Source organism: Pituophis catenifer, unplaced genomic scaffold (genome assembly GCF_029215685.1).
Source record: "Pituophis catenifer annectens isolate HBS135680 unplaced genomic scaffold, rPitCat1.0.hap2 SCAF_2, whole genome shotgun sequence".
Taxonomy (NCBI): Eukaryota; Metazoa; Chordata; class Lepidosauria; order Squamata; family Colubridae; genus Pituophis; species Pituophis catenifer.
The window spans coordinates 271,628,858-271,649,294 of NW_027256882.1; the positions used below are offsets into that span (position 1 = coordinate 271,628,858).

General features: G+C 37.1%; 1 protein-coding gene across 1 annotated transcript in view; it reads right to left on the reverse strand.

The window, feature by feature from the left end:
• Positions 1–862: 862 nt before the first annotated feature.
• Positions 863–20,437, reverse strand: part of PARP8 (poly(ADP-ribose) polymerase family member 8) — a 189,171-nt gene continuing 169,596 nt past the window's right edge. Inside the window, exons 16-26 of the mRNA XM_070935900.1 lie at positions 18,236–18,361; positions 16,185–16,250; positions 13,410–13,477; positions 12,653–12,701; positions 10,463–10,575; positions 10,232–10,304; positions 9,206–9,275; positions 7,315–7,391; positions 5,786–5,855; positions 3,012–3,096; positions 863–1,104 (exon numbers count right to left, since the gene is read on the reverse strand). Coding sequence (XP_070792001.1) covers positions 1,002–1,104; positions 3,012–3,096; positions 5,786–5,855; positions 7,315–7,391; positions 9,206–9,275; positions 10,232–10,304; positions 10,463–10,575; positions 12,653–12,701; positions 13,410–13,477; positions 16,185–16,250; positions 18,236–18,361 — 900 coding nt within the window. The 3' untranslated portion in view covers positions 863–1,001. The remainder of the gene's footprint in view (positions 1,105–3,011; positions 3,097–5,785; positions 5,856–7,314; positions 7,392–9,205; positions 9,276–10,231; positions 10,305–10,462; positions 10,576–12,652; positions 12,702–13,409; positions 13,478–16,184; positions 16,251–18,235; positions 18,362–20,437) is intronic.

Consider the following 20,437-nt stretch of genomic DNA (forward strand, 5'->3'; position numbering starts at 1 on the left):
CAAAATATCATCATTTTTTGAGCTGTACAAAAACTCAGTGCTTTGCCTATAATAATTTGAAATGTTCATAAAGGTAGCATGGAGAAGATCAGACATTAACTAAACTCTTATGCATTTACAGGGGAAAAAAAATGTCTTTCCAAGAATTTAAGAGAGACGTATTGATTGAATTCACCAGGAATGTTTTCTCTAAAAGCTCCTTTATCTAAAGCAGGGGTCTCCAATCTTGGCAACTTTAAGTCTGGTGGACTTCAACTCCTCAGTTGGCTGGGGAATTCTGGGAGTTGAAGTCCGCCAGGCTTAAAGTTGCCAAGATTGCCCTGATCTAAAGGAATAAAACCTATAAAACAGATACATGCTGTTACACCGATAATTAATAAAATAATTTAAAGACACATATATATTATGTCAACAGAACAGAAAGGTGTTATTTCTGTAACGTTTTGGGTCCCATACATCTTTTGATAAAGAGAAAATATATTATGGCTAACCTTTCCATCTTGTTTATTAAATTTCAAGCAACTAATTCCTATGGTGTATTAAAATGCAAATATTTCAGTAATTTCCTTTCTGTAGGATCCCACTTTTTTAAAAAAAGTAGATGCTTTTCTGTAGTCATCACACATTTAGAAATATAGATATACAAAATAGTAAAATGATCCAATTCAAATCTTTAATATAAAAATAGCAGCACAAAACTCCTTTTCAAAGTAAGTTTATTGTGAACAATCAAAATTTCGGTTCAATTATCACCTGCATTGTATCAACATATCTCCCTACTTTTGGGATATATATATATATATATATATATATATATATATATATATATATTCATAAACTTTTGTGATAAGAAATACTAAGTAAGAAAAAAGTATTCAAAGGGTTAACTTGTTCAGGAAAAAAAAGAAATAAGTTTTTTACACTATGTCTTCTTCAGTTCAAAATCCAGCTTTGAGACTGAGGAAGGCTCCCAAAACACAAGAAGTAATTAAGAGGTCCTTTCAACCAGTAGCAGTTTGATTACCAATGACTCGGAGGATCTCTTTATGGATGCTTGGCTCTTGAGTGTTTATGCTTGTATCGCCTACTTGGCCATCTTCATAGCTAAACAAAAAGAGAAAGTATATAGAAAAAAGTGTTTAATATTTTGAACCCATCCAAAGTATGATAGATAAATTCAAATTTCATCCTTTCTGCGTGTAGCTTTTATTTTTGTTATCTTCTATTAGTGAAGAAAAGGGAAGATGTAACGTCTGATTTCTACTTGTAACTATTGACGAAACTGGAAAACAGAGAAGCAAGGTATTATTACATCACAAATGCTTGTTACTTTGCTAAAGAATGTGGCAGTAGAGTCTGCAGGTTTTATCAGGATACCATGAAGAAGTGGACTGAAGGGAGAAATTATGAGCAGTTATCCCAAAGGCTGTTCCAATGATTCTTGCCTTGACAATGAAGCAATGCTGGAGTAAGAGTTCTAGTATGAATGGGGTACCTTTATAGACTTATAGTTTTCTATCATTCTGGTCAATGTTACTGGGGATATTTCCCAGGTTTCTCTCTGTTGCTTCTTGGCCAGTATGATTCTATTGAGATCTTTGATTGCCATTGGTCTTAACCAGGAAGATAGAAGAAGATTAGAGTAACAACGTTTTAACAGCATATGATGATAAACTTTTTTCTCCTTAAAAAGAAATATTAATCTGTCTCTGGACTAATAGGAGCAAGGTAACTCAAATGGTTAGGATATTGGGTTGACAAACGTTCAAGATCCAAATGCTACTATATGGCAGGGTGAACGTGTAATTGCAAGGTACCACTTCAGTGGGCACATTAATGAGGACCTGAAAGGAACCTCCAACTGGGCATCCCCCGGGCAATGGAGATGTCACTGGGTAATCCTTTTAACCTGGAAGTGCCTTAGTTGGTTCTGACATGAACACAAGTTAGCGACTGGACTAAGCACTCCTAACTGACATTATTCTATGTACATTATTGTAAATATATGGATTTTTAATGTTTTAGTCCTGGGGCGCTTCTTTTACAATGTATTAAACTTCCAAGGAACTTGTGCAAAATGCAGAGAATTGATATTGTAGTTGTTGTAGTTCTAATTGTTATTGTCTTGTTATTTTAGTTCTAAATGGGTTCTAATGATCCATATTTTGCCTCATTTCCGTATTCACCGAAAAATATTCTGTATTTAATTTTGCCAAGAAAGATCATTAGTGGCAGCTATGTCAATTAAAAATTATTGAAAATTTTCTGAAATAATTGAGTCTTCTGAGAAAGTTTAAGTTAAATTAAAAGTATGGAGGGACTGGAAGATTCCTAGCAGAGGTATACATCAAATTTAGATGCACTCTTGAGCTCTTGTATCACCATTAGCATTTTTAATCCTACCATAAATCTGAGAGTTCAGAGCAGCTTGCACAAGCATATCCTCAGTACAGTAACCTTGCAAAATATGTTAGCACAGAGAGAGAGGATGACAGAGCAACCGAGGTTCATATTTAAATGAGAACATGAAGCAGGAACCCCTTGATCCAAGTCAGTATCTTAATCGTTAAAAGTTACAAATAATTTCATCCTTTTAAAGAATCAAAATATAAAGGAGAACTCAACTAACATTTTTTGTACCATTTTCCATTCAATTGGACTTCAATTCAATTCATGGAAATTTCTCTTATTTTGTAGTTATAGTTATTTGGTGTTTTCCCGGGGGGGGAGGGGGGGAGAGACTCAAATTTCAGATTGGACTCTTGCTCAGTCAAACCAGAAGCATCTCTTTAGGTTAATTTTTTCTAAATACACAATTGGCTCAATGAAAAATTTGGCTAAGGGTTTTTTTTTTTTTTTTTTGGTAGGCAAAAAAGTGTTTTAAATGGAAGGCACTGTGGCTAGATGTTAAAAGTATAATGAAAACCAGATAGCATTCTGCATGTTTTAGCATAAAAAATAAAACTTCAATTCAGTACAAATAAATTCAACTGAAAGACCGCAATACGTACACAAAGAAGAATCTCGTACACACATGATCAGTGTTGGGAACTACCCATATCTCCCCATGTTTGTGCAGATCCGGTGAAGTTATCACTAAAAAGAAAGAGAGAGATTTGGGGGAATGGTTAATATTTGATGATTTGATGCACTCAACATAAAATATATTCTAAATTCTAAATAAGAGGTCTGATTATCAGAATCTGACATTCATTGACTTTATTAATTGCAGCCAAGACTCTTATGGGTGAATGTCAACTTTGTAAACATCAACATTAAAGGCCAATGTAATTTGTCACTAGCTTAATTACATCATGTAAAAAGCCCGCCTGGTTAAATGGTTAAGGCACCAGACTGAAAACTGGAAAACAATAAGTTCTAAGTCCATTTGAGGAACAAAGCTAGCTGGGTCACCTTGGGCCAGTCACTCTCTGTCAACCCTAGGAATAAGGCTATGACAAACCACTTCTAAAATCTTGCCAAGAAAACTGCAGGGTATTTGTCCAGGCAGTCACAAGGACTCTACCAAAGCAGCAATAATAATAATAATAGCAACCATGGCAATACCTAACAGACCTGAATTAATCTCAAAAAAGCTAAGGAAGAACAGAACTGGTCATTGGTCGGTTCAGAGACCACTGGGAATGCCACAGCAACAGACTAGGCTGGGAAGTTGAAAAAAGAAAGGAGTGATAAACCACTATTGATTAAAAAACAACTATAAAGAAATATTTAGATAATCCATAGGAGTTGATTTGAGGAACTTCTTGTTATTATTAATGCTACATAGCAGAATGAAAATAATTAACCAGATGACAAAAAGGACCTAATTCTACATGGTTGCTATTTTTAATTGTCTCAGAATATCGGTGGGTCTATATAGTTTCAGAGAAAAATAGAAAGGATACTCTGCAGGATGCCAGCCGTCCAGTTATTATTTTTAATTAAATAAACTAAAACAAATGAGGACAGGCAGATGGCATGGAAGAAATCAAGGATTAATGTTTCCATTAATGCTCAGATGTACCATGCTGGAGACCTCAAAACTAACAACTGGATAGGTTACTGAACACTGTATTTCCTGTGAAATAATAAAATCTTTAACGTAAGTCTTATCTAATGATTAAAATAGCATAAAGAAAATAATTAAAATTAATCTGCTACAGAATCATAGATCCGGAAGGGTCCACTGCAGAATCAGAGAGCTGAAAGGGCCCCAGCTCAGTCCAATCATAAGCTCAGTCCAAGAACTGAAATCAAAGCTTGCCAGGATTCTGCTTGAAGAAACAAAGTCAAGACTCTGGGAAATTGTCGTTATGAACTTTTTTTTCCTTTTTAAAAAAAAAAAAAAAAAGATTTTCAATTAGTATCTGCTTTCTTGTATTTAAATCCTTTATTCCATGTCCTGCATTCTGGAATGGAATGCCTTCTGGAATGAGTTTGATTTTTTTGTGTATGTGTGTGATATCCTTTCAGGTATTTGGTAAAAGGCTATATAACTGACTTTTGGTTCTGGTGGCTCAGAAACCCCCAATCCAGAGGTGAAATGCTACCGGTTCGGACCGGTTCAGGTGAACCAGTAGTAAAAAATGCTACCAGTTTGGGTGAACCGGTATTTCCGATGATCAGCTGGGCGACGATCAGCTGTGACACGTGATTTATATTAGCTAGAATCCTCAGATTTCCTGCTTTCTAGCTAATCTAAATCACGTGGCACAGCGGATTCCCCCCACCCCTTGCTGTTCTACTTACCTTTGCAGACTTGGAAGGCTTCATAATGTTCCTTTTTTAGTGCTGCGCGGGCATGTGCTCAATAACAGACTCACAAACCGGTAGCAAACTTCAGAGGATTTCACCCCTGCCCCAATCCTTCAGTCTCTTTTATGGGTCATACTACAGTTTCAAGTTTCTGATTGCAGGCAGTCCTCAACTTATGGCTGGTCGGAGTTAACAGTAGACTCTTCCCCAAAAAGCTATTTACAATCCAATATTGCAACATCCCCCTGCTGCCCTGTGGTCACTTCGGGCACTTGGTAAAGATGGCAATTGGCTCACCATTCTAGCTATCTGCAGCATCCCAAAGTTGCGTGACCACAATTTTCAATGTTTTGTGCTAGTTTCTGACATTTATGTCCAGTTTCCAGCAAAAAATGTCCATTGGGTATAAGGATTTTGCTTAATGACCATGGGGTTTGCTTAATGACCAATGCAAAAAATGACGTAAAGTTAGGTCCAGTTGCAGTTTAATGACTGCAACAACGAATGACAGTAATTCTGGGCTCAACTGCAGTTGTAACATGAGGACTACCTGTATTATCTATTTCTATGAATTCTTAAAAGCGTGGTGGGCAGAACTGGGCAAAATATTGAGGCAATATATTAAAAGAAAGCAATAACTTGTTAAAGAGTACATTAATAATGTACTTATGAGCACTTTTTGATATTGCACCTGACCTTCCTGGTTAGATCAAACATTGCTGTAAACATTTCCCTAATTGTACTTCTACATTCTGTCCTGAATTTTCCTTTCTTCTTTTCATGGTATGTAGGATGTAGCAGATATACCAAAACACAAGTATAAATAAAAGATTGTAAACCTCGAATAAGTTATACATAAAAATACAATCAACTAAAATAAAAAAAAATATGTGTTTTAAAAACAAGTTAAAATCAGCAAAATCAACAATGAACTTTTTATGTAGTTCAGGATAACTGCAAGGAAATCAAATAGAATTCAGCTATTTATTATTATTATTATTATTATTATTATTTCAAAAATGCTTACCTTCACATAAGGCTATGCATTTTAAGTTTCGGCTTTGCAAAAATTGGGACTGCTGCCCCTTTTTTTGTAACTGTGAAAGAAAAGAAATATTGGAAGTGTTATATCAAATATTTTTAAAAAGCTTTCATGAATTATTCTTGCCGTTCATGAATTATTCTTGCCGGTAATACTGATATAATCTCTGTAGTCAAAACCACAATCATTTGTTATATTAGTCATAACTGTCCATTCAGGACCTTGATCCAATAATACAGGTAATTTCTGCAGACATTATGAAGCCTGAATAGTTTCCTTTAAGGAATGATTTTTCATCTGATGGGCCAGTAAAAGCTTCTGAAATGAGAGTGTATCTGCTAGGAGCATTTATATGTATGTAAATAAAATTCCCTTCTCATGTCCTTTACCAGAGGCCTGGGAATTTGGGAGTTCTGCTGTTAGCTGTTCCTAGTACTGCATTCTTCTGGATGTTCTGGTGTTATTCCTGGGATCTGTTGGACCCACTCTCCCAGTTTACGAGTCAAAGCCCTGAGAATTCATACCACCACAGGGACCACTTTGGTCTTGACTTCGTACATCCACTCTAGTTTCTCCTTCAGACCAGCGGTGAAATCCAGCTGGATTTATCTGGCTTGCGCAAGCCGGTAGGGCCGGCGGTGGGAGGGCCTGCCCACCCACAGGGACGTCATTAAGTCCCGTTTTGACCCACAATAAGAAGGCTCTGCACATGTGCAGAAGAGGCGCATGCGTGCTCACATTTCCGATCTGGTAGCAAAGGTAAGTGCATTTCACCGCTGCTTCAGACCCTGGTACTTCTCCAGCTTCTCATACTCCTTCATTCTATGTTGCTGTCCCTTAGCACCACTACATCTATTACCACTGTTGTCTTTTGGTCCTTTTGTCTACTGCCACAATTGTCTGGTTGACTGGTCAGTACCTGCCTGTCTGCCTGGAACTGTTATCTGTTGTGACTTTCTGGACTTAAGAAGACCTAGCCCATACACTGTGCAGATGTTCCTATATATAATGCCAGTTGCTTGGTTGTGCTGTTCACTGCCTTTATCTTACACCCTGCCACTATGTCTCCAAGGCCCCTCTGCAGCTTAGTTCTGCCTAAGCACCAAATCCACAGAAGACCTCTGCTTAGTGCTTAGTGCTTAGTGCCTGTTCTTGGGCTGCTTCTGCCACCCAAACACAGGATAAATTAACTCTTAATTATCTATGGAATTGTATGAATGGATGTGTCAGCTGCATCACTAGCTGCCAAATGTCTTTCTAAATCAAAATATATTAGCAGGTAGAATAAGAATAGAAGGACAGCACACACACAAAAATTATGATACGTCCTTGTCAAATATTAATGCATTGGCTTTCTGGATCGGTCCTTCCCTGTATGAGTCACCCAATGTGAACAAGGATGCTCTGGGGGTAGATTACCATTGTATCTCGCACCTGCCTTCAGCAAGGAGAGCCATAAAAAAGAAAAAGAAAAAAGAAAATGTATTTTTGAAGTGCTTCATATATTTCTTTACCTGTAATACACTGCTGCTCTTACTGCTTGAAGCAGGCTCATCTTTAGCTGATACCTTCTGCTGTTTCTTGTTCATCCCTAAAGACATTGGATTTACATCAGACATAGTGGTGCGTGAAATACTGTATTAGATGTTCCACTTCATATACAGAATGCAGACAGGTATTAATGCCATTGCTGATTCTCATTTCCAGCAGCCTATAGTTTAGTAGTTACCGTATTTTTTGCATTACAAGACACACCTTATCATAAGACACACCTAGGTTTAGAGGAGGAAAACAAGAAAAAAAATATTTGGAGTGCTGAATATGGAGCAGCAGTGTAGTGAGGGCAGGAGGCGGAGCCTGGGAGGACCATAGATAGGTGTCCTCTCATGTACCAGCTCTGCCTATTGACTCCTGCACTGCGGAAAAGAGACAGAAGAGGCGGGCAATGACAAAGAGAAGAGGCGGGGTTCAGCACTGTAAAAGGACCCTGCCGTGGCAGCCCGGATGCTATTCACCAAAGGACTGGCACCCGTCCACTCGACCCTGGAGGTAATACACTTCTGTCTGTGGTCTGTGATGCAATATTCACTCCATAAGACGCACAAACATTTCCACCCACTTTTGGGAGGAAAAGTGTGTCTTATGGAGCAAAAAATATGGTAAGTACATTTATGCAGGCAACAATAATGACCCAATCATACAGCATTCTAAAACCCACTTCTGTTTCTGATAAATAATGGGAAGTTGCATGCTGAGTTCAGGTTAAAAATGAGTCAAAACTGAGTTTCATATCAGCTGAGCCAATCTTAAGTTTATGTAGAAAGATGGCTAAACTGCAGGATACCATACAATGCTAGCCTAGCTAATATTTTTTTTGGTGCAACCTGGATGAAATTTACTACCTGCCTTAAAAGACAAATGCTATTGCTGCCCACTGCATCTTCTTTTGGAGCTAAATATATAATTTTTAGAGAGGGACATATTTCTGTATCTTGTCTTTTGTATCAAACGTGTCAGGAGTCTCAGGAGTAAAATACTTCCTCAGATTTTGAGAACTACAGTTTTTAGCTAAAATGGCCAATAGTGAGGGATGTTGGGAATTGTAGTCCAGCAAACATTTGGAATCTCAAAAATTCCTCATTTCTACTGATATTCTTGAGAGAGTAGAAGACAATTTGACATTTCTTAATTACAGCTAGAAGGTTAAATGTAAGGAAGTAAAACTTGTGTGAGCAGACCCCTTGAGGAATCTGGATCTTAATTTATCCAAGCAGCTCATGGGGATATAGAGGGCAAGCAGAATAACAAATGAATAATGTTGGTGCATGTAGATAAATGACATGGCTCATGAAAACTGAGAGATTATCTAGTGCCTGCTCTGTTAGCTTCAGACTCCTGTTAGATTAATAAAGAAAGAACAGTCTTATTTATATTTTACCTGCTGTATTTTATTTCAGTACATTCGATGTATGAAAGGTACCATCTACTGAACAAGAAATAGTTTCTGTATTCTACTTGGGAATTCAGCTACTTTAATGTTTCTCACTCTCAGCAACTTTAAGATGTGTAGACATCAACTTCCAGAATTCTCCAGCCAGCAATGTGCTGAATTCTAGGAACTGAAGTCCACACATTTAAAGTTGCTGAAGCTGAGAGACACTCGGCTACTTGACCATCTTTCTTCTATCTTATGCATGTTTTTTTCCTGCCTAAACTCTGGCATGTTGCATATGTAGAATAAAGCCGGAATGGCCTTATTTGACAGATAAAATTTAGAAATTTAGACATTTATTTATTTTTATTTATTAAATTTATATGCCTCCCGTCTTGCCCAGAGGTGACAATTATTTACTTTCCCACTCCCTGTATCCCCCCCACATGAACAAAGGGATTAATATACATCACCTGAGTAACCAAAAGATATGCTTGACAATGGACTAAGGTAAATACCACTTCCAAACATTGCACCATGGAGCTGAAAGTTGAAATAAACAAAAAGCTAGTGAATTCTTCAGTTGTTGCATTTTATCAAAGATAAAACTCGGAATGTGGTTCTTATGCTAATCTAAGACCAGTTTTGGCTGGTGGATATATTTGAATTTACAAAAGGCTTGTTATGTTGGCTACGGCCAATCACAAAGCCTCCATTTATCAGAAAGCAAGGATGATGAGGTTCTACTCAAACACCCACGCACACCATCTGACATCTCAAGATGCTCTATATTGCTTCAACTTTTACTGCACAAGTTGATGGAAATGATGGCTACTCTATATGCTATTTGTTGAATGTGTTTTTACTTTACGATATTATGTTGAAATGTTAAGATGTTATGTTTCAGGGATTTGTGCTTTTGTTTGATTACACCGGCTTGCCTAAAAATATTGATGAAATAAATAAATAATAGAGGAATGGGCAGGCCCTTTTTACTTAGTCTTTGTTACTTTTCCAGATGGTTCTCTAATCCATAACAAAACTCAAGAGAGTGAAAAGGGTATCAGTTCAGTTCCTGGCAAGTTGGGCTCCTGTTAGTATGAGCAAATTCAAGGATTCCAGGTAATAATAACAGTGATGATAATATCAACCTGATAATCTTTTCATTCTATGATATTCTACGAAACTGTAGATTACGTAGGAGAAAATCAGGCTGGGCACCAGGGAGGGGTCAAATGTGTCATCAGTCATGAGTCTCGTTGAGCCCACAAGAGATCTATCTAAGTCCAGCCCACCTTGAATTCTTTCTATTCTTATCTCCCGCTAATTTCCCTTGGCTGTTAGTAGTTCAGATTCTTGTAGCGAGCTTAATCTTACAATTAATTTTTATACCCATTTGAACTGCCTGGATCTCCTGATTTTCCTGGAGCTTGACAGGTTAGGCCTCTGTGCCTTTCAAAATACGTTTATATATTTGCTTCTACTTTTCACTTCATTACCTGCAGCCTTGTATTGGAAGCAACCACTAAGCCATTCCTCAGGATTGAGTGCCAGTTTTCAATGTGCGATCCACTTAAATACAAAAGACAAGACAAGCAGAAATCAAAGTAAGGAAAGCAGTATAATTAAAAAGCACTACCAATGAAATTAGAATGGATCTGTGTTGTAATCTCTGTTACTTGGTGAGACAAGGAATCAATGATATCTTTATTTCTATTTTTAATACTTACTGAAATGCAAAGGTACTTCCATAAAGAGTTTTAGCAGCTCTGAAATTGGACTCTTTGGCTGGTGGACTGCTGAGCAGAAGAAACTGGTGTGGGGTGTGCATAAATTTCAATTGCTATAGAAGAACAAAAGCAGAAGAGGGGAATTTTAGATCTATAACAGTTTGACATTCTCATGTACTTGTTAATTTTTTTGTAATTCCGTGGTTCAGGACACAGAATAATGGATTTAGATCAAAGGTAGGCAGATTATATTTCAGTTTTTAGAAAAACTTTGACAGTGGAACGAATCACAGAGAGAGAGAGGGTTATAAAGCCCCTTTCCCTGGGCATGATCCTGCACTGAGCAAGGTCTTTGCTTAAGTAGCCCCTTCCAACTCTAATTCTATGATAGTAAGAGATTAGACAATCATTTATCTGAAATGCTATAGGGTTTCCTGCTTAAGCAGGGAATTGGACCTCCAAAGTCCTTTCCAACTCTGTTATTCTCTTTTCTTCTATTCATTAGCCACAGACTTTGATATGCCAAGGCCAAACGGTGTAAAAATTATTTTTGAAAACTACACAATCTTAAATTGGAATTTGAACTTGAAAAAATAAAGAGTTAATCCTTCCTATAGCCCATAAATTTACCTGGACTGAACTCTTGACTCTGCACAGATACTGTTTCTTCCAAAGAATCAAAATACTATCAATACAAATTATTTTTATGCATTTTATTGCATAAAAAATGGAAACTGTTTTCAAACCAATAAGAGATGCTAATGGTTCTAAACAGATTGCAACTAAAAATCGGGGAGAAAGTTTTTTTCCTATATGCGATCATACTAACCTGGTTTTTCCAACAGTATGAATGAATGAAAGAGCCTGTAGTACAGTGGACTAAAGCACTGTAATTAACATCTGCTGCTTGCAATTACTGCAAGTTCAAATCTCAGCAGGCTCAAGGTTGACTCAGCCTTCCATCCTTTCAAAGGTAGGTAAAATGAGGACCCAGATTGTGGGGGCAATAAGCTGACTTTGTATAAATATACAAAAGTATGAAGGCTATTGCTTAACACATTGTAAGCCACCCTGAGTCTCTGGAGAAGGGCGGCATATAAATTAAAAAAAAATGAATGACTGAATGAATGACTGAATGAATGATGTTATAGAATCTGGTGACAAAACACCCACAGGGAAACCATAAGCTCTGACAACAATGAATCCAATTGGTTGAGCTACAATCTAAGAATGCTTCTGAGGAATCAACCAGAGAGGAGACTTTCCGCTTCCTATCTCCTTTTCTCTGGAATAATTTCTCTCCAGAATTAAATCAGCATTAATTCCAGTTTAAATAAATATTGGGGAAAAGAAATGCCTCAACATTGATAAAAAATTATATAGTTTCATTGATGGTCAATAATTATACCATTTTTGTTTGTCTTAGTTTACAATGTATAATTTATACTGGTTTCATTACTTTGTAAAAACTGCATATATTCTGTGTTGTAAATCATATTAAAAGATTGTTGACAAATAATCAAATGATTATGGCTGTTAAGGTACATAAAGGACTTCCTTGGAACTTATCAAGTATTCCAGAGTTTTCTAAACTTTTCTTATTCTTTTCTAGAAATAATTTTGGATATTTCTATTTGGCTATTAGAGCTTTCCCCAGTGTTAGTACCTCTTTCTGAAAATTTTGCAAAAGCAAGGTTTATCTGGAGGATCTATGGATGGAAGGTTGTAATGGCATATCTTATTGAGGTTGGGATGTCAAGGCATATTTTTCTAGACTTAAAAGGCCAAACGGTTCATTCTTAAAATTTGATATAGATATATTCAGCCAATCTTATTTTATATATGATCAAATGCTGAGCCAATTGTATCTTAGATAATCCAGCAGCATTGAAACACAGAAAAAGTTAAGCATGTAAATCCTTATAATTGTTTGTAGGGAAATTTACTTTCTTTGAAAAAGCATACTATCCTAATTTTGACCATTGTTCTTAAATCTAAGAAATATGCATCAGTTTCAGCCTGATGATCTCCATATACAACTACTCCCATTACCTCTAGCTAATGAACAGAACCATCATTGAATAGTTGTATTTTTTAAAAGGTAAAGGCACAGAAAAGCAAAATCTACTGGTTGATAAACTAAAAATCGTATTCTTCCAAAATCCAACTTGCTCTTAACATTAAACTTACCCTGTTCACAGGTAGCTTCACAATATGTGATCTATTACTGGAAATAACCCTGAAATAGAAAATATGTGAAACAAAATAAATCAGTTTTTCATGCTAGCCCTGAACGCCAAAAAAGTACTGTTGGGAGTCTTTATTCCATTTTCCTTGTGTTTATATAGAGAAACTCACCTATTGCAAGGTATATTTTGTCCCCCATGGTAAGCCTAGTTATTTGTATCAATCAAGTAGGAATTGAGAATTTACCAAAACTATAGTAAGTCACAAAATAAAATGTACCCTGTTGAATTCAAGGAACCTATCTTAGAGTTCAAAATAAAATGTACTCTGTTTTCTGATGAATTAAAGGAATCTATGTCATTTTAATTATTTTTAATCAATATTTACAATGGAAGGGTACAATCCATCTTCAATTAACTCAGCGTAAATTTCATCCTTTCTGCCCATCCCCATCCAAGATATAATGTTATGAATTCTTACTTTGTGTTACAATGCCCACATGACCATTCAATGCCCCAGTCCCTCATACCGGCAAGAATGCTAAATTTAGAAGTTGTACATGATTTTCCTATTATACCATATAATGTCATAATGCATTAGGCTGGTACTATCTTAGATAGGAAGAACAAATTTGTTCTTCAGTTTAAGGAAATTGCATCAAGATAACAATATATAAGATAACTAGGGCCTTATCATAATATTTCAAAAGTACTCTGAATGTATTAAATAGACGGCATATAAATCTATGTAAGATCTTTACCACTGTAGTAGAGGATGCGCAAGTGAGTCTTGTTTGTCCATCTGCTTCTTTATTTCTAAATAAGGTGCCTATGAAATAATAACAGTACAATTATCAACTAAGCGATATGCTGCGACTAGATACAAGCCAGTGTTGATTCTAGTAATTCTACTAATCCAAGAAATTGTAGAACAGTTTAGAAAGTTACCTAAAGAAAAAGCTATCACTTTGAAAGGACCCGAGTCTCTTTTGTGTCAAGCTCAGCTTCTAGTGACCCCATGGGCATATTCATGCAATTTCTTTGGTAACAACAAAAAAAATAAATGTCACTGTCACCTTCTGGAGGTTTTTCGGGCTTCTTAAAGATTTTTTTGGTAATATCCCACTCAAATACTAAGTAATATTCAGCTGCATTTTTTCAAAATTCAACTGGTTTTTTTGTGACTGATAAGACTTTGGATGAACTATATATAGTTCAAAACTCTAGCAACAGTAGCACGTTTTCTTATAAAACTGCATCCTGTCACTGGTTTCTGGGATTCTTTCCCAACTATCTCTTATAAGACATTTGCTGCCCAATGCAGCCTGTTCTCTGTAGATATTTTAAGATTTTTTTTTGAACCTGCTTATGCTATCCTTATTTTTCAGTGGTCCCCTAAGCCAGAGATCCCCAAACCCTGCGGCTGCGGTCCACTACCAGGCCATGGCCTGTTTGAAACCTGCCCGCGAGCAAACGCGCAAACATAAAGCTCCACTTCTGCGAGTGGAAAGTGCTTGCACTTGTGCACGAAGCTCCACTCACACGAATGGTGCCCTCCCTTCATGTGAGTTGAGTTTTGCACACAAGCACAAATGCCCTCTGCTCAAGTGCTCTCCACTCGCACAAGTGGAGCTTCATGCATAAACACAAGTGCCTGCTGCTTGTATGAGTGGAGCTTTTGAGTTGAAATTTGATCTTTACTATACCCCTTATGAGTATAATTCACACTTACCCACAAACATCAGTGAAATATTACTTCGTTTAAAAAATTATATTATTGAATGTAATGATCATTGAAAATCCTCTTTGAGAAGCCCATCATAGTGATTCATTCCCAGTGATACCCCATGACCTTCTCACTTTAGCAGTCCTTGTAAAAACACCACATTTTACAGTTTGACTGACTGATATCCCTTCACAAAAGCTTTAATAAAAAAGTAGAGATACTACTGATAGTAAACAAAGCATGTTTAAAGAGAAACATTTGATGAAATGTTGACATGATTGCAATGTTTGCCAGTCAATATAATTAATACACCTTATGTTTTCATGAGCACAAGGTTGCATATCCTCAAGCCTGCTCTTCCTCCTAGGTGGCCATGAGGTCAGAAGTATTTGCTTTCTATTTTATAGTAAAAAGACTTCTTTATTAGATACAAACTGGGAAGAATAATTGTTTCTGTAAGCAATGGTTAAACATAGCTTGTTTGATCCTGGCTGGTTTGCAAAGTAGTATCCCCATTCCTCAGTTAAAATCTTTGTCTAAAATTGACAAAGATATCCTCAGATGATGAGGACCCTTGGTTAGTTTAAGATCAGATGTTGATTATCTCTTTGTCCTATCTATGCTGAAACATGAAAGAGATGCTTGAGGTTGCTCATAAATGTGAGCTAAAAGCATGGTTGAACTTCAAGATAAATTGGCACATTGTGGAGACTATTCACAGCAATTTTATGCAGAATGCTTTCCAAGCAGATAATATATACTTCTTAAAAACTGGTGCCAAAATGCAAGGATCAATAAAATACAATAGGTTCTATCCAGGTATACATCTTTGTAAGTCTCACCAATAATGCTATCTCAAAATCCTATAAAATGCTATTTAGCATGTCCCTGAATAAGATAAACTGGAGAATGGGGAGATAGAGAGAGAAGATAAATTTCTATCACATCAGGAAGAAGAATTTTCTGACATAGCTTCTGTAGTAGCAGCAGACTTATAAAGCTGCTTCTTATTTCAACTCAAATGTTCTGTTCAAGGAATGTGCCTCTTCCTAATTTTCAAAATATTGTCCATCCCCTTGCAGCTCCTGAGCTGTAAACTGTTGTATTCAGAAGGGTGCATTTTTAGGGAACTGGGGTTTACCATGGCAAGAAGGGCTGATAAATCTGCACATTCACAGATATGTACCGTGACCCAATTTTAAACCTTGAGTGAATGTCACCACATTTTAGTACATCATTTTGATTGCCCAATCTGAAGAGACACATCAAATTTAGCTTTGGCAGAACTTTCAGATAGAGTCACAATGTAGCCCTCTTTCCATCTTCAAATGCTTTCCTGTTTCACTTAAGTGAACAAGCTTTTACTTGCAAAACCATCAGTGTCATTGCAGCAGATTGTCACAAATCTGTATTTTTCCCTTGGCAGTTTGCTTTGGCTTGTTCCTAAGAATGCACACGAATTTAGAAATAAACACACACAAATACAGCAAGGTGCTGCTGGTCAGTGCTGTATTCCCCAGACAGGGGAACAATCTATTTACTCTCACGCAGTCCTGCCCCTATTTTGAATGAAAAGTTCCTTGTAACGGCCTATGATATCGATGGCAACATTCAAGCTTGATCTGTCTGTGTTCTGGTTCACTGATTTTATCTTGCAACTTGTTATCTACACAAAGATTATTTTGATAGGCTTTCCTGGCACGGCTCTAGTAAAACAATAACCACACAATGCTAAAAACTAATCAACAGATGTTATCATGTATTAACACTTTAGAGAGCAACAATTCATTTACTTATTTATTATGCCTACCTGCGTCATTTCTCTTATGGAAGTAATGCTATCCAATGCTTTCATGACCCGGTCATAATTCTTCTTCTATGGTGAAAGAAATGAAAGATTACTTTTCCCCTTTCCATGTTTTAAAGTATATTAAGTATATCTCTTATAACAGGGGTGTCAAACTCAAGGCCCGGGGGCCTGGTCAGGTCTGTGGGGTGCTTAGATCTGGCCTGCGGAGCCACCTTGGAAACAGTAAAGGACAGGCCCATGGTGCCTCTGCCAGTGAAAATGGAGGTCATTTCCGCTGGCAGACAGTGGTGGGATTCAGCCAGTTCGCACCACTTCGGAAGAACCGGTTGTTAACTTTCTGAGCAGTTTGGCAAACTGATTGTTGGAAGAAATTATTATGGCAGAGAACCGGTTGTTAAATTACTTGAATCCCACCACTGCTGGCAGAGGATTACAAAAGGCCGTCCCAGCCAAAAATGGAGTTTGGGAGGACCGCAGGCAGCCCCCCCCGCCTCCCAAGCTCTGTTTTTACTGGCAGAGGGTTGCAGGAAGTCATCCCAGCTAAAAACAGAGTTCGGGAGCCTGTTTTCACTTGCAGAGCTCTCGGGCCACCACAGGTACTCCTGACACAAGTGACGTCGAACTAGCCACGCCGGCCCTGGCGCCCCAAGGTCAAACACAACCCTGATGTGACCCTCAATGAAATCGAGTTTGATACCCCTGTCTTATAATCATAAAATTGGGAAGATCTATTTAGTTCCTGAATCTAAGCCTCTGCGGTATGCAGGCATTCAAATCAAGGAATCCATAGCAGATAACTATCTAAACTCCCTGCTGGAATATATCTTGTGAAATGAAGCCCATGACTTTTCTGAATAATTGGGTTTCACTGTCACTGGAGCTATCATAACAATTACCGATAATTTTATATAGAAGATGAAATTTATAATCCCTACACCATTACAAGCCCTAATTATATCAAAATGTTGTACACGTAACATCATCATGCAAATAATGCAACTGACATACTCATGTCAACTGTTGTCACAATATCTGAATCAAACACATCAATTGCATCATTTACACAAAGACAAATGGTGATACATTTTCCCACTCTTGCTCTCCCTACAATCAGCAAGATACTGTTTGAAATGACATGCAGAGTTACTGCTACTTTCCAATGCTTTAAAATCCGTTACTGATTGTATATCAAAAACCTATCTGAAACTCTACCTGTTATTCACACAGTATGCCTATCAACCAATTGTTGTAGCCCAAAACATCTGGAGATGATCTGCCTCTTCCAAACATGATATTCAGATGTTTTGAACTCACACTATTCCTAACAACTGGTAATGTGAACCTGGGCTGATGGAAATCCTAGTGTGAAACATCTAAAACCAGACTGAAAAAAATAGTTGGGCATCAAAATGAGTGGTAGCTAATAATATGTGTTTGGTTTAGAAATAAAAATGAATGTGAATATGTATAAAGTCATTTTTTTTTCCTGTATCCAACTCTATCTTAAAGTAATGATTTGGGTAATTAATTACTGTAGTTATTCAGAACTAGATTACTATAGGCATATGTTTGAAATCATTCAAATAGCTCAGATATAGGGCATATTTTTGCTCTGAAATTTTAGTTAAAATGATTTTATGTCTTACAAATGTCTTTGCTTGATATCTTAAAGTGCAGACGTAAGAATGAACTAAGCCATAATGTGGTTTGCTTGGTTTTGGTTTATTGTATTGTATGAACCCAGTTACCAAAATATGTAAACTATGGCTTAATACACGTCAGAAAATATCTAGTTTAAGCAACAAACCACTTTATAGCTATAACTTTAACTTTATGAGTAAATTCAATGTTTATGACATTTGATTAATAAATTGATATCACCTAAATCTCCTTTGCATAAGGAGTGATGCTATTATAAGTAACCACACAAGGTACATAATTTTTACTTGAGCCTTGATATCAGTCGTCCTCCAAGAATGTAGAAAAGGAAGGAAGTAGTGTTCTTTGCCCATATCAACACCCCTCCCCCCCCAAATACAAATGATACATACCCTGGGATTAAAGGCTAGCATCTGAGAGTCATTAGGATCTACTACTGAGGGATATGGCTCAAAAATGACAACTTTTCTTGGGGATTCTAATGCAGAACGGCACATAGATACGAGTAAGTCTACAACCTAGGAAAAAAGAAAAGACAAAAGAAAGTTCAAAAAGTAGACTTTCCCCTTCCTCCCCCAAATAAGTACATATATGATTCACCAACAGATCTGGATCAGAACTTTGTTAAACTTTAACAGGGTTTCAAATATAATTGTACCAGCAGGACTGAGATAATTTACCAGTAGCTAGAAGATCTGGATCTGTTCTTCATTGTGTTGCAATGTCCCCATTTTAACAGTAATTTAATAGGAGTGTCAAATGATGTGCAGGGGCAAAAGGATGGTGTCTGATTTTGTAGAATCTGTTTTGGCTCCTTTATTTGAGTAACTTCTCTCCTGGGTTTACTTCTTCAAATTATTAAAGGCATGGTTTTGAACATCCATTCAAGGATTCAGATTATTCATTCCATAAATGTACAAGGTTTATAGATTAACAGAGTTGGAAGGGACCTTATAGGTCATCTAGTCCAACCCCCCGCTCAAGCAGGTGACCCTACGCCATTTCTGACAAATGGCAGTCCAATCTTTTCTTGAAAGTCTCTAGTGATGAAGCTCCCAGAACTTCCGAAGGCAACTTCTGTCCCATTGGTTGATTGTTCTCACTGTCAGAAAATTCCTCCTCATTTCTAGGTTGAATCTCTCCTTAGTCAGTTTCCATCCATTATTCCTTGTCTGGCCTTCAGGTGCTTTGGAAAACAGCTTGACTCCCTCCTCTCTGTGTTAGGCCCTCAAGTATTGGAAGACGGCTATCATGTCTCCCTGGTCCTTCTCTTCACTAGACTAGCCATGCCCAGTTCCTGAGACTAGCCATGCCCAATTCCTGGTTAGGTGTATACTAATCCCAGTGAGGTGTATACTAACAGGTTTTCTTTCCTTCCATGTACACATACGACAAATTTTGGTGGCGTCCACATGTATATGGTTAAAAGTATAGAAGCTTCTGTTTATGAAATTGTAATTCAATGAATGGCATTGGATACTAAGTCTGTGTGAATGTTGACAGGCCACCTCATCTGAGGCAGGATTTAGAGTCCAGGAATGGACTGACAGATCCACCAGAGAAATTCCAGGCCAAGTCAATACAGGTAGTTCTCAACTTACAATTACAATTGAGCTCAAAATTTATGTTACTAAGTGAGAAATTTATTACCTACGTTTTGCCCCATTTTACGACTTTTCTCGCCACATTTGTTAAGTGAATCACTGCAGTTCTTAAATTAGTCACATGGTTGTTAAGTGAATCTGGCTTCCCCATTGACTTTGCTTGTCAGAAGGTCACAAAAGGGTCCTGGGACACTGCAACCGTCATAAATGTGAGTTGGTTTGTCAAGCATCCCAATGTAAATCATGTGACCATGGGGATGCTGAACGTCATAGGTCTGGAAAATGGTCATAAGTCACTTTTTTCAGTGCCGTTGTAACTTCGAAAAGTCACTAAATGAACTGTTGTAAGTTGAGGACTACCTGTAGCCAGAACTGAAGTGAGACTGAGGAAAATGTTCAGTTCTCCCATAGTCAAGAACAGGAATGACAGTAAATGACTAAAATATTTTTCTCCAATCAAAATGGATGGAAACCTTATAAAATCCATAACGTGTGAAACATTAATTAGGATAAAATTTAATAGGTATGATAGAGATCTGCTTTTTAAATCGGATTTTTTTATAAAAACTAAACAAAAAAAACCTTCTCATAAACTCATTATTCCATACCTTAACAAAAATTCCTAAATATGATTTATTTATACTATTGCTGCCCTTTAATAATAATCTCCTTTAAAAATTGTTTTATCTTGCCAGATCCTAATACACTTGCAATCTCAGACTACATGAAGTTGCTTTTGAAGATTATCTACAAATTTCAGCTGGTCTGCAATGCACTGCTTGTGCACTCAGAGGTCAGTTACAGTACTACTATGGTAGGTTAAACAAATGCTGCATGAGATGCACAGTTTAGCCATAAATTTCCAAGTGCAATTGAAGATGCTGCTTGCTAGCTATTAAATCCCCTGTGACTGGAGCCCTGAAATTTTGGGGAATATCTTTCCCAGTATATTTTGCCCATCCTTTTCAGATAACCAGGGAGTACTTGCTT